The 12,401-nt window shown below is 40.6% G+C and overlaps 1 protein-coding gene across 2 annotated transcripts in view; it reads left to right on the top strand.

The window, feature by feature from the left end:
- Nucleotides 1-600: 600 nt before the first annotated feature.
- Nucleotides 601-12,401, top strand: part of TMEM130 (transmembrane protein 130) — a 246,792-nt gene continuing 234,991 nt past the window's right edge. Inside the window, exons 1-3 of one of the 2 annotated variants that reach the window (XM_069210131.1) lie at nt 601-751; nt 3,975-4,286; nt 10,025-10,193. In XM_069210131.1, coding sequence (XP_069066232.1) covers nt 658-751; nt 3,975-4,286; nt 10,025-10,193 — 575 coding nt within the window. In that variant the 5' untranslated portion in view covers nt 601-657. The remainder of the gene's footprint in view (nt 752-3,974; nt 4,287-10,024; nt 10,194-12,401) is intronic. The other variant, XM_069210133.1, reaches the window with a different exon arrangement.

Below are 12,401 nucleotides of genomic sequence, written 5' to 3' on the forward strand. Positions count from 1 at the left end.
ACTTGTCTGTATTCATTTTAACATATCTTTTTGTCTTTGTTTACCTTACTGATAATTAAGTAAGGTCTAGAATACATTTTAGAGTGCCTGCTTCTAACAATTACTGTTAAAAGTATGTACAAGTATGGAAAAAACACCAGCTTTTGACAATTTTGCTAATTTATGTATCAGTCGAGACATTAAGGGGAAGCAGGTTAGTGACCTTCAATTGTAAGAGTTTTTTCAAACGTTTCTAGATCTTTTTAGAGTTTCTCATTGCTTAAAAGTCTTCCATTTCTGATATCTATCTCTTTCCATGCTCTTCTTTGCTTGGTTTTACTCATGAGAAAGTGCCACTCTAAGTGTCACACATTTGGTCGTTGAACGCCACTGAAACGTCACGCATAAACATTCTGAAAATTTGGCAGCTATAACAATCTTTCACTGTTTTATAATGGAGCATAGTATTTTCCATTTTCTCTTAAGAGTAGCCAAAGAGGCCTGTGAAATACAATGTAAAACGTAAACAGAAAAAGCGTGCTCCTCGTGACAGGAAACCGCATGCTTTGAGTGCTGCAGTGAGAGAAAAGTGGCGCCAGATGGCAGTAGATCCCATCTTTCAAAGGGGAAAAACATATTGCTTCTCTTCCATTGTTTTATTGTGGAGGCTGACAATCCATGCCCGTGTTCAGCTTGTATACGGATAAAATGGCAAATGAATTTCGAACAACGATTCTCTGTTTTGCTGTATTAGCCTTTGTCAGCTATGCGGGTGAGTAATCTGCATTTTTAGGCACTTGAAGTGGAGAAGATGTCCACGTAATAGGCTTTTCGGTGCCAACGCTCTCCCGTTTTTTATCGATGCATAGAGATAGTGACGTCATATACTTGTTTGTTAAGGCGAAAAGACGATGATGCCACGGACGTTGTGTTATTTTCAAGGCAGGTGTTGCAAAGCGCATTTAGACGCGCAAGGTCGGTTGCTAAGTCGCTTTCTTGTGTTTCTAATGTAGGTAACTGTTTGTTCTTTGCTTTAGTAGGCTGTTGCGAAATATGCTGACAATAAAGTAACCGAAGCGCTTTCAGCTTAGAAAATATAATGCACTGTCAGGTGTTTCTGGTATCTTTCAGCGATATGACATAGCTATTGTGCCTGTATGAAATCTTGGTAAATACTAATCATTTAATAGTTTGATTAGTTTATTTATTGAAGACCTGTAACTAATGTGTGTGCATTTTCAACACACAGGGTTTGGAAATATTAATTAAAACTTCTGATTTAATGACCCCCATACAAGAAATATGAACTTTGTGGGTTTGCTTAGCAGAAGCACAGACACGTCTATTCCCCATTGGCGTTTCATAAATACTAACATTGGTCAATTTAAATGTGTAAATGTAAATGCACCTGTGAAATTAAAGGATGACAATTTCCTACGTTTTACACGGGGCAATTTGTGTGTCTTAGTATGTGTGTTACATTAAGACTGATCACTTCTAAAGCAGGCACGTTTGTGCAAGAGCATGTTACCTGGTCAAAATCTCAGCTGAACGTTTGTATATGTATCTGCCCTAAAGCCTGCATGTTTGTTTTGGACAGTGTCATCATCTTTTTGTTATTCACTTTTGCTAGTTGATGTGGCTGAACTACTTACCTACTAAAGGTTCTTGACTTTTTTTTAATTCAAATGCTACGTATGTAGATCTCGAAAGTACCCATATCATAATCTTCATCCACACCAGATCCCTCAGACTTCCCCACAAATCTGCATGCCTCGGTCCTAAAGACCAAGGGGCAGAGTTTTGAAAAGTGGCACTGCACCCAGTGCAGCGCCACTTTTCGTGCGCACCTTAGAGCTCCCCCCAACGCCATCATATGTGCGCCGTATTTAATGTATGGCGCACCATGGTGGTAGTTAGGGACCTAGCGTCAAAAGTTTTGACGTTAGTCCGGCGCTTTGCAGGATTAGCATACATTTTTTTAAGCTAATCCTGCAAAGCACCCAGAGGCCCATTGAAACCAGCAGGAGCCTCCTTTTAACGCCTGCTCTGAGCATACTTTAAAAATGCCGAACAAATGACGCAAATAAATCGCTTAGATTTCTTTGCGCCATTTTGTCTCCCCCTTGCATACATCATGCCTGGTGCAGGCATAATGTGGTGCAAGGGATTACAAAGTGGCACAATACAGGCCACTAATACCACATTAGTGTAAAAAAAGGATGCTAATGTGCCATTACATGGTGCTAGGCCCTAATAAATCTGGGCCCAAGTGCATCAGATCTGCTATCAGGAAATCATCAGAATGTATCCATTAGGCAACTCAAGTAAATTTAAACCCTGGGGCTGAGGGAAATATCTGATAGCGTCCTAGGAAGTATATTAGCTTTGGTGATCCTTGTGAAACATCTCTAGAAAGGAGTTAGTAGTTGATGTGTGGCATAGTGGCATGACCAAAGAGTAAAGAATGAGAAGTCCTATATGAAATACCAGATCTATCTATACCTCAGTTCTGGATGGCATTAGTGGTTGGACTAGACAAGTCTGTCAGGTTCATTGTGTGGATCTTGTCCATCACAGCATCAGCATTTAGAAGTGTCAACCTTAGGATTTTACATGTTTATTATACTTATTTGGGTGCAATTTTTCTATAACTATTATGATCTGCCCTCTGCATCATCACAAATGTCTATAATGTTGTGGAGTAAAAATCCGTGCCACTCAAGTACATACAGGAGGATGCAAATGACCTGTTAAAACCCCATTTTGCTGTGAAGGTTTGATGAACTTCAAGAGACAGATGTGTCTCTTTCAGTTTGCCGATAGTCTCCCTGTCAGTTCATTCCGAGCCTTCTTTGCATGTCAGTCCACTCACATTCCAACTCATGATTTTGATTTTATAGTCCTCTATATCATCAGCCATTCACAATGCTAAATGTCATTGTACTGCTGAATACTTAGTCCATTAATATTGCGGTACAGGAATATTCTTTAGAAAATATCGAAGACCAAGATATTGTGAGATAAGTGCATATAGAGAACCTCCACATCTACATACGTTGAAGATATATGTCATCAAAGTACATATATGGGAGTTAGATGTAGAAAATCTATGCTTACTTTTCAGAATTTTTTATTTGATTTTTTGTCCTTGATATTTGCCACCCTCAGTATTCTGGCTTAAGTATCCAGGGTGCCCTCTAAATTAGAGACAAACTTCCTGATTTACAGTTGTCAGATGGGTTACTCAATCGCAAATGTGGTAGGCATCCTGTCCAAGGTATTAGAAACGCCAGAGGATATAATGGACACAAACTATCAGTGCCAGGGAACTCCTTCCCTGGCACTGATAGTGGTCTCCCCCGCCCTCCTCCCCAGAGCCCTCCTCCAACCTCCCCCTCCCGCTCCTGCCCCTTGTACAATTACACACCCTTACGCGCACACATATACACACATACACACACGCATACCCACATCCACCCATGCATGCACACATACATACCCACACACCGCAACACACACCAACATAATTTGTCGCACACACAACATACACGTACACTCACATTCAGTCATTCACGCACTCATTCTACGCGACTCACACCCGCAAACACGCATAGAAAAACAGACACCCCCCTCCACACACACAACACCCCCATTCACGCACACAGCACCCCCACCCACCTCTCCTGTCAGAGAACCCGACTTACCTCTGGCTGGAGAAAGGACACTGTGCTGCTATCAGCAGCAGCGTCCCCAATGTTGTGTATTTTCCCTTTAGAGTCCAATTTCTGCCTTACATAGTACAACTTAGCTTATGTAGCTTCATGTTGTAATATTTCAGTATTTACCAATATAAATAATGCCTTACTTCCTGCACCAAAGCATTTAAGACTGGGTAGATAGCTATGTTCACTCTCCTCCTGCTTTCCTAAGTTAAATAAAAATACAACCTTTGTGTGTGTGTTATTGATTAGTTATATTTGTTTTCATTATAGATACTGAAATGAAACATGTTATTGAAATCCATGCCAATGATCCAATTACAACTGGAGCAGAAGCCACTGTGACTGCCATCGTAAGAGTTTTTGGTGACAGCTCTGCTTACAAGCAAGACCACAGGACATATCACTTCCACTGGATTCACACACCTTTAGTTCTAACAGCAGAATATGAGAATGCATCTTCATCAGAGATTAAAGTGCTTGGGAAATCTCCAGGAAACTACTCCATTTCAGTTTGGGTGACTCGCACAGGATGTCATTCTTGCCCTCCAGTTGCTAAAAACACCACCCAAATACAGATAACAGGTGAGAAATTAATAAAATACAGTATAATATTTGTAAGTGTGAGTTGTCTTATCATGCCATGCTTAATGTTTCATCCTAATTGTGGACTTTAGGGCTGTTCTGTAGTTCGATGGACAGGTACACCACCCTGTTTTTTCAGAGCACCTGCTCAATGAAATCCACTATCTTAACACCTCTTTTAGATTTTGGGCCTATGCGGGGTTTCTGTTTTCAGAGCTTCAGCCAACTCTGTTGTCAGAAACTCTTGACCGGGATACCCTTCGAACACAGTGCTGCAAGTTTACAGGTATTAAAGGTGGGTCCATCATCACTATTTTTCCCTGCTTAGGTAAAAGGGAGGGAGAGAAAACAAACATTGGTCATCATGTGCAGAAATAAACCAGCCTTTTGGGAAAAACCATTGCTGATATGTTCAAAACACACGCAAATAGTGATGAAGTAAGAAAGCTAACTTGCCAGGCAAAGTTGCCACATAGGAGATCTGTATTTGGAGCAGTTGATTTCTTGGATGCACTCCTCGGGCTCTGGAGAGGGAGAGAACTTTTATCTGGCTGTTGAATTCTATACAGGCGTGATCACCAGAAACTGCCAAACAGGCCATCAGAGCTTCACTAGGAGTCCTGAGACCAGTTCCCATGTAGGACACCAGCAGCACTCAGTTCCACCTTATGGAAGCACCAACAGCAGCAGAATCTTTGCAGTTGTGATTCAAGAGGTGTTCGCAAAGCATGAGGGAATCCCCATCGTCTGTAACCAAGTTCATACTATTGAGCAAGTTGCACAGTCATTCAGAGTGAAGGTTAATTTCTCATTCAAAGGGTATACCTGATCATGCCAGATCTTAGTTTACCACCTTATAACGAATGCTGGGAAGGTCCCTCTTTCAGAATGCAGAGCAGTGGTAATTTCCTATCAGCAGATTAACAATATATCTTGCAGTGGCTGCTCTGGTGGACAATTTTGTGTTTTCCTACAAACATCACTTGAAAACAAAGAATACCAGTGAAAGATGAGTGTGGAGGTTAGGATTGTTCTCTGTGGATGCCATTCACCTTCCATTTATCAACCATCAATTTTACAAAACTACGTTTACGAATAGGAAAATTTAAGATTCAGTTACTGCATGCATGATGTTAACAATGCTTGGCTACACCTCAGACATGCAAATAATAATAATCTATATCTGCGCCATGCTTCTGGACCTCATTTACAAGTGTGGTCCGATACTTAGCTCCCCTGCATGTTGCTGTGCACCCAAATAAATGTCAGTATGCTGCCACCAATCACGGCTTGTAGAAAAAGGATCAAATTGCGCTGCCCATGTAGAATACACATGAACAAGGTATCCCTAATGAGCACTATAATTGCAGTTTGAGGGGCACTATATATGCCAAAAAGCAAAAATAGAGAATTAAATTCAGGCACAACATGGAAATGCTGCAAATGGTACTGCTGAAAAGATTTTCACAGATATTTATTTCTAGAGGTGCTTTGAGTGAAGATCCCTAAAACTCTTTTCACATCAGTTTTCTAACTTTTTTTTTCTCTTCTCAACCATCCCCCAGCCCAGCCATATCTCAGTACTGGATTTAGGAGAGAGAGTGATATTTCTGATTGTAACAATGACTAGGCAAGATTGAAAATAATCACAGAAAATGCACCAAGTTTCAGAATTTCACATTACACAAAGGCCCGTATTTATACTTTTTTTAGCGCCGCATTTGCGCCGCTTTTTGACGCAAAACGGCGCAAACCTACAAAATACAATGGCATTTTGCAAGTTTGCGCAGTTTTTGCGTAAAAAAACGACGCAAATGCGGCGCATAAAAAGTATAAATACTGGCCAAAAGGTTTGAGATTTTTTTTTTTTTTAACAATTTAGTGTACTTGTCACCCACAGAAGGCTACACTTAAAAAGTCTTACTGAAAGATATTTTATGCTGAAGCCAGTCTTCTCATGGTATTTTGTATGACCTTTTCATGTGAGGTATGTTTCATGTGAAAGCTTCATGTGAGATTCTGACAATTCACATTTTGCTCTAAAAGTGTAATGTCATGTAGATGTGATAACAGAATATCGTTATCAAAATATCACCTAAGATTAATATAGATTCCTGAATATCAATTACAAAAATATCACCCCATTGGAGTTAATGATAAAAACTATACATCCAATAAGATTTTATTTTGGCAAGCAACATTTGAGACATGATATTTACGTTGTACAATGTTTCTGAAAATGTTATGCTGATATTCAACTGTCAAGTAATTTCTTTAATGTTTATGAAATTTCACAAAATTTCATGAAAACATTGTGTTACAGTGCTCAACCCTAAAAGAGACAATGTCTCAATTTGCACCTTCAATGAGCATTCACCCCTTTTAAAATGCCACCAATGCTGCCTGTCTCTGCAGCATGGTATGCTAAGAGATGGTGACTGCCGAAAACAGTGCCAAAGTACCTACCCTATTTATGGTGACTAGTCAGCCAGTATGTCTGCTAATGACATAAAAGCCAACATGGACTTTTTGGCAATTTTTTTTTAAATATAAGTATAGCGTTCCTAAATAGTGAAAATTTAGTGGTGCTAACAGTGAACCCCTACATTGTGGATAAATAACTTGTGCCCACAAGGGTTATTGAAATTGCATCCTTTACCCCTGGTATAATCGCATCAGGAATTTTCACCTACAAAATGTTTTCTCGCATATTGTGGACAGCTGTATTGGCTGTGAGCCTCCACTAAAAGGTAGTAGAATTTCTGCCATCAATGTAGCAAAGCGTATAAGTCCACCAACACAGTGGATGAAAATTCTTGTGGAACAACTATAAATCTGCCTATAATTCGATAATGGGTGTGTGAGGAATTGGGTTTTTGGTCGACTGGGTTGTGAGCACTGATCATTCAGCAAACACAATTCTTGTCAGGGTAAGGCACAAGCAAACCCAAAATGAACCTGTGCTCAACCTATAGTAGCTTGGCACAGAGTAGTAAGACTTAGGCCCATTTTTATACTATTTCATATATATATAATTGTGTTTTGTAAGTTTGCACTGCTTTTGCGTTAAAAAATGACGCAAATGCAGTGCAAAACAAGTATAAATATGGGCCTTAATGTGAAGGCAATGTGTATAGTATTTGTGAAATACTCCAACCAGTAAAGCCATAAAAACAGCAACAAAAAGGACCCCACATCAGGTAGAAAAATAGAACTTAATTTATTAAACAAACCAAGAGCAAAATGACAAACATCCGATAAGTAGAACTTGAGTTATGAATTTTTAATGAATAAACTGTAAAATAGCACTTAGAGGCACTTAGTGTTAATTGGGGACATCTGGGGGCATATTTATACTCCGTTTGCGCCGAATTTGCGTCGTTTTTTTCAACGCAAATTCGACGCAAAACTAACTCCATATTTATACTTTGGCGTTAGACGCGTCTAGCGCCAAAGTTCATGGAGTTAGCGTTAATGAGATGCAAGGTAGGCGTTCCCGTCTTAAAAAATGACTCCCAGGCATGTGCGTGGTATTTATACTCCCGGGCTAAAATGATGCCCGGGAGTGGGCGGGGCAAAAAACCCAGCATTTGCGCCTCTTTTTAACGCCTGGGTCAGGGCAGGCGTTAAGGGACCTGTGGGCTCAGAATGAGCCCAGAGGGGCCCTCCCCTGCCCCCAGGGACACCCCCTGCCACCCTTGCCCACCCCAGGAGGACACCCAAGGATGGACGGACCCATCCCAGGGAAGAAAAGGTAAGTTGTGGTAAGTATTTTTTATAAAAAAAAATTGTGGCAAAGGGGGGCCTGATTTGTGCCCCCCTACATGCCACTATGCCCAATGACCATGCCCAGGGGACATAAGTCACCTGGGCATGGCCATTGGGCAAGGGGGCATGTCTTTGCTAAGACAGGAGTCATGTTAATGGCGTCTGGGCGCCCCAAAAAAATGGCGCAAATCGGGTTAAGACGATTTTTTTGCCTCAGCCTGACTTGCCCCACTTTTGGACGCCCAAACGCCATTTTTCCCTACGCCGGCGCTGCCTGGTGTACGTCGTTTTTTTTTCACGCACACCAGGCAGCGCCGGTCGGCTAACGCCGGCTAACGCCATTCAATAAATACGGCGCCCGCATGGTGCTTCAGAATGGCGTTAGCCGGCGCTAATTTTTTTCAAAAAGTATAAATATGGCCCCTGGTCGCACCAGACTGGACAAAGTCCAAAGTTCATGCTGATCACGTTGGAGTGTGAGCCTGCTACTGGGACCCAGTTAGGCCAGCTAAACCAAAGTACTTTAAATCCTGGTTGCAGAGCACTGCATGACTCTGAAAAAAGAAGTATCACGCAGCCAAGACGAATCATCGGTTCCAATATGCATCAACATGGAAGGTCCTGTTGACAGGGCTTGCGATGTGAAGGCCGGTGTTGAGAATGCATGGCGCAGTCAAGGCGATGAGTTGGATCCAATGAGGGCTGTGGCTGTGATGCAGAGGTTTGCTGTCATCATTGATGCTGCCGTCCACAGCAGATGTAAGGAGCTTGCACTTTTGAAAGCATCGCGGAGTGGTGGGTCTGAAGGGGATTCGTTGGTCCCAAGATGCGGGGTGCAGGGGACTCACTACAAGGGTTTATGCAGTCCTCTGTGTGTGGACAGGACACTGCCTATTTAGGTGCAAGTAAGGCTGTGCCCAGCTCCTCCCTCCCATCTGTAAAAAGTAAAGTTTGGCACTGGCAAAAGGTTTTCTTGGTCAGGTCTACCTGACAGTTTAAAACTGCACACACAGGCTCTGAAGTGGCAGCTCTGAGACATGTTCAAAGGGCTTCTTAAGTGAGTGGCACAATCAGTGCCTCAAGCCCACTGGTAGCATTTCATTTTCAGGCCCTGGGCACAGGTGTTGCACTGCACTAGGGATTTATAAGTAAACTAAATATGTCAATTGGGTAGATGCCAATATTACCAAGTTTTAGGGAAAGAGCACAAGAAATTTAGCACTGATCAGCAGTGGTAAAGTGTGCAGAATCCTAAGGCCAGAAAAAACGAAGTCAGTATAAACAGGAGGTCGGAAGGCAAAAAGTTAGGGGAACCCACACCGAAGAAGCCAGGTCTAAGAGGGTGTTTCATGAAAACTGGAACACCGTGGTTTCCAAAAAATATTACTTGAGACAAGTTTAGATCAAAGGCCATTGTATTTTGTATTAAAGTTTATTCTGCAGCACAGCGGTACCAACCAGTATTAGACTGTGTTCTAAAGAATACAAGCGTTCAGTAATTTTTAATTATCCATGATACCTTTTTTAGAAGAAAGAAAAACATAAGGCTTGCATATTCTAGATAGAGAGTGGACCTTTAGTGAAAAGTAGGTGCAAGAACAGGACAACAGTGAGGAAATAGATTGGCATTAGACATGGAAGCTGGAATAACATTTTAGGGTGAAGCATGAAGAGATCATCTAACTTATTCTTTCTTCCTTGACTAAAAGAGATCATTCCAAGCATTATTTGAAAATGTATTGATATTTCTAATAATAATATGTGCACACTTATTTTGAACTTACATAGTGTAATTTTTAGATTGCTGTTTTTTTATATGAATGCATAAATACAATTCTAATAATAACACTTGTCCTAGTAAATTTGCAAATGTGTTGCATGTATTAAATAAGGATATATAAAAATGCACAGAATTTGGAAGACTCATTTCAGTTTTCTCCACCTCAACTTTGCTATCATTTTACCTGCAGACTCTTTATTGGGGGAACTCAAAATCATACAAACAGAAAAGAACATATTTAAGCAGCATGGCTTCCACCTAGCTACAGGAGAGCTGATCCAGATAGCCTTCATTCTCTATGACCCCAGCAGTTACCTGAAGTCTGCTTCTTTCTCTTATGCCTGGAACTTTGGAGATGGGTATGTAGTTCATCAGTTCTTTGAAAAAGAGTGAGAGGTCCTGATAACATTTGTCACCCTGCAAACAAGAGGAATTAATAGTCCTATAGCAAACTTGTGTGAAGCTGAAATTATTTTCACTTTCTGAAGATACAATATATTTCTTTTTTACAAATATTACATTAGGTATTGGAATGAGAGCAGATGCAATGATTGTTTACCAAAAATACTAAAGTTCAATTGCATTTCATTAACATCACAACAAAAATCGTTATAAAAGGACAGTGATCAAGAGAACAAAAGGACATTACTAACACCTCATAGAAGCAGACATTAGAAAGCAATTCAGATGGAGATCAGAATAATCCATACATTGTTCATCTTTAATAACAATTCCAATGTTAAAGATGTCTGTTCTTTGCTATATCACTTATTCATTTTTGTATAACATGATGTTAGAGAATTCCATTTAGTTTTTTTATATTAAACCTCTCATCCATTATACTCTTTTGTATTAGATCGATTAGATAGTAAGTTACTACTGTTTCCATCAGTCACAAGAACAGTTCAGTGTCCATCAAAGTTTAGTCTGCTCTCAGCCATGCAGTTGAATACAAACATTTGGCAAAGCCATTAGGTCTGGGTTTAATGTGCTAATGTATGTGCCATAGCACATTAAACCGATCCAGCACACATGTAGGAGCTTGCGGGAATTGTCAGAAATGTCATGTAGTCCCTGATGTAGTTCAATGAAGCATTCGAGTGGAGGCACACAGTTACATCTAAATAGCCAATAACATTTGGTGAGAAATACATATGCAACTGATTTGAGCCAAGACATGGATTAGCATAATATCAAGCCAAAGCTGAAAGAGGCTGGTTATAGAAAGTAAATGGCTGAAAGTGGCAGACACAAATCCCACTCTCTGTATAATGTTAGTTATAAGTCTGTTTGAAAGATGTGCTGCCAAAACCCAGCCAGATAAACAACACCACTTAATTGTAAGCTAGTTAAAGAAACCCGACTGCATTAGATCATAGCAACAGATCTTTGAAACGTGGAAAATATAAAATCCCAATATGACTCTAATATAGAACAGCTACCTAAAATATACACCATATTCACACATTATTGTCCACACCTGATGCATGATAAATATTCTCTCTTCTTCATACCTCTTAAGTGATGCCCAATAAATATGGCAAGTCCTATAGTATTCTATTTATATGGCAAGTCATAAAGTATTCTATCTTTAAGTTGAATGGTAAAAGCATGACATTGTCATCAGTGAGCATGATAGGCAATTCACTAAAATTGTAACGCCAATGTTGGCTGTCCGTTGATCAGCAAGCTTATTTAAAGTGTCTTTAGAAAGCTAGTGATAAGTAATACATTCCTATCCTTGTTGCACTAACAAATCTCCATTTTACTTGTTATGTTAGTAGAAGTCAGCCAGGATTGATTAACTTATTTTATTGTAAACCATGACTATAGTTATTTTTGCAATATATTGTACACTTTTTTCAAGTTTACAAAGGATTTGAGTTTGTTCCTGATTAATGAGTTTCTGACCCAAAACTAAGGCCCTCATTATGACATTGGCGGTAAATCCCACTTACCGCCATGCTGACTGCCGCCAACATATCGCTGCCACGGTGGATATCCGTTCACCATATTATGACACACACACACACCAGTCCATCACTATTCAGCCACAGACACAAGTCTGCCACACCAAAGGTCAGTGATAAACTGGCAGCATCAAAACCCACACCATTACGACAACAGAACTAAGCTCACCACATTATGACCCACAAATCACCACGGCAGACATTCAATGGTGGTAAACCATTTGCGGTATACAGCTGCGCTCAAAATACACACACACATACAAAACAACACTACATTGGTCAATTTAAATAACACACACCTGACACCCATACACACACCACACCCACAGCACTATAAAACACACACCCACATTATCCACAACCCTTTACGACTACAAACCATTGGCACAAGACAGACACCACGACTACAGACAAAACCAGAGCTACACACCACCTACACCTGTACACCACTCACGCACCCCACATCACACACCCCAACACATCACCCTACACACCCTCACCTACACAACTCACACAACACCCATGGCACCACAAAGGCACACCAGAGTCTCAGAGGAGGAGCTAAGGGTCATGGTGGAGGAAATCATCTGGGTAGAG

This window comes from Pleurodeles waltl, chromosome 10 (genome assembly GCF_031143425.1).
Source record: "Pleurodeles waltl isolate 20211129_DDA chromosome 10, aPleWal1.hap1.20221129, whole genome shotgun sequence".
Taxonomy (NCBI): domain Eukaryota; kingdom Metazoa; phylum Chordata; class Amphibia; order Caudata; family Salamandridae; genus Pleurodeles; species Pleurodeles waltl.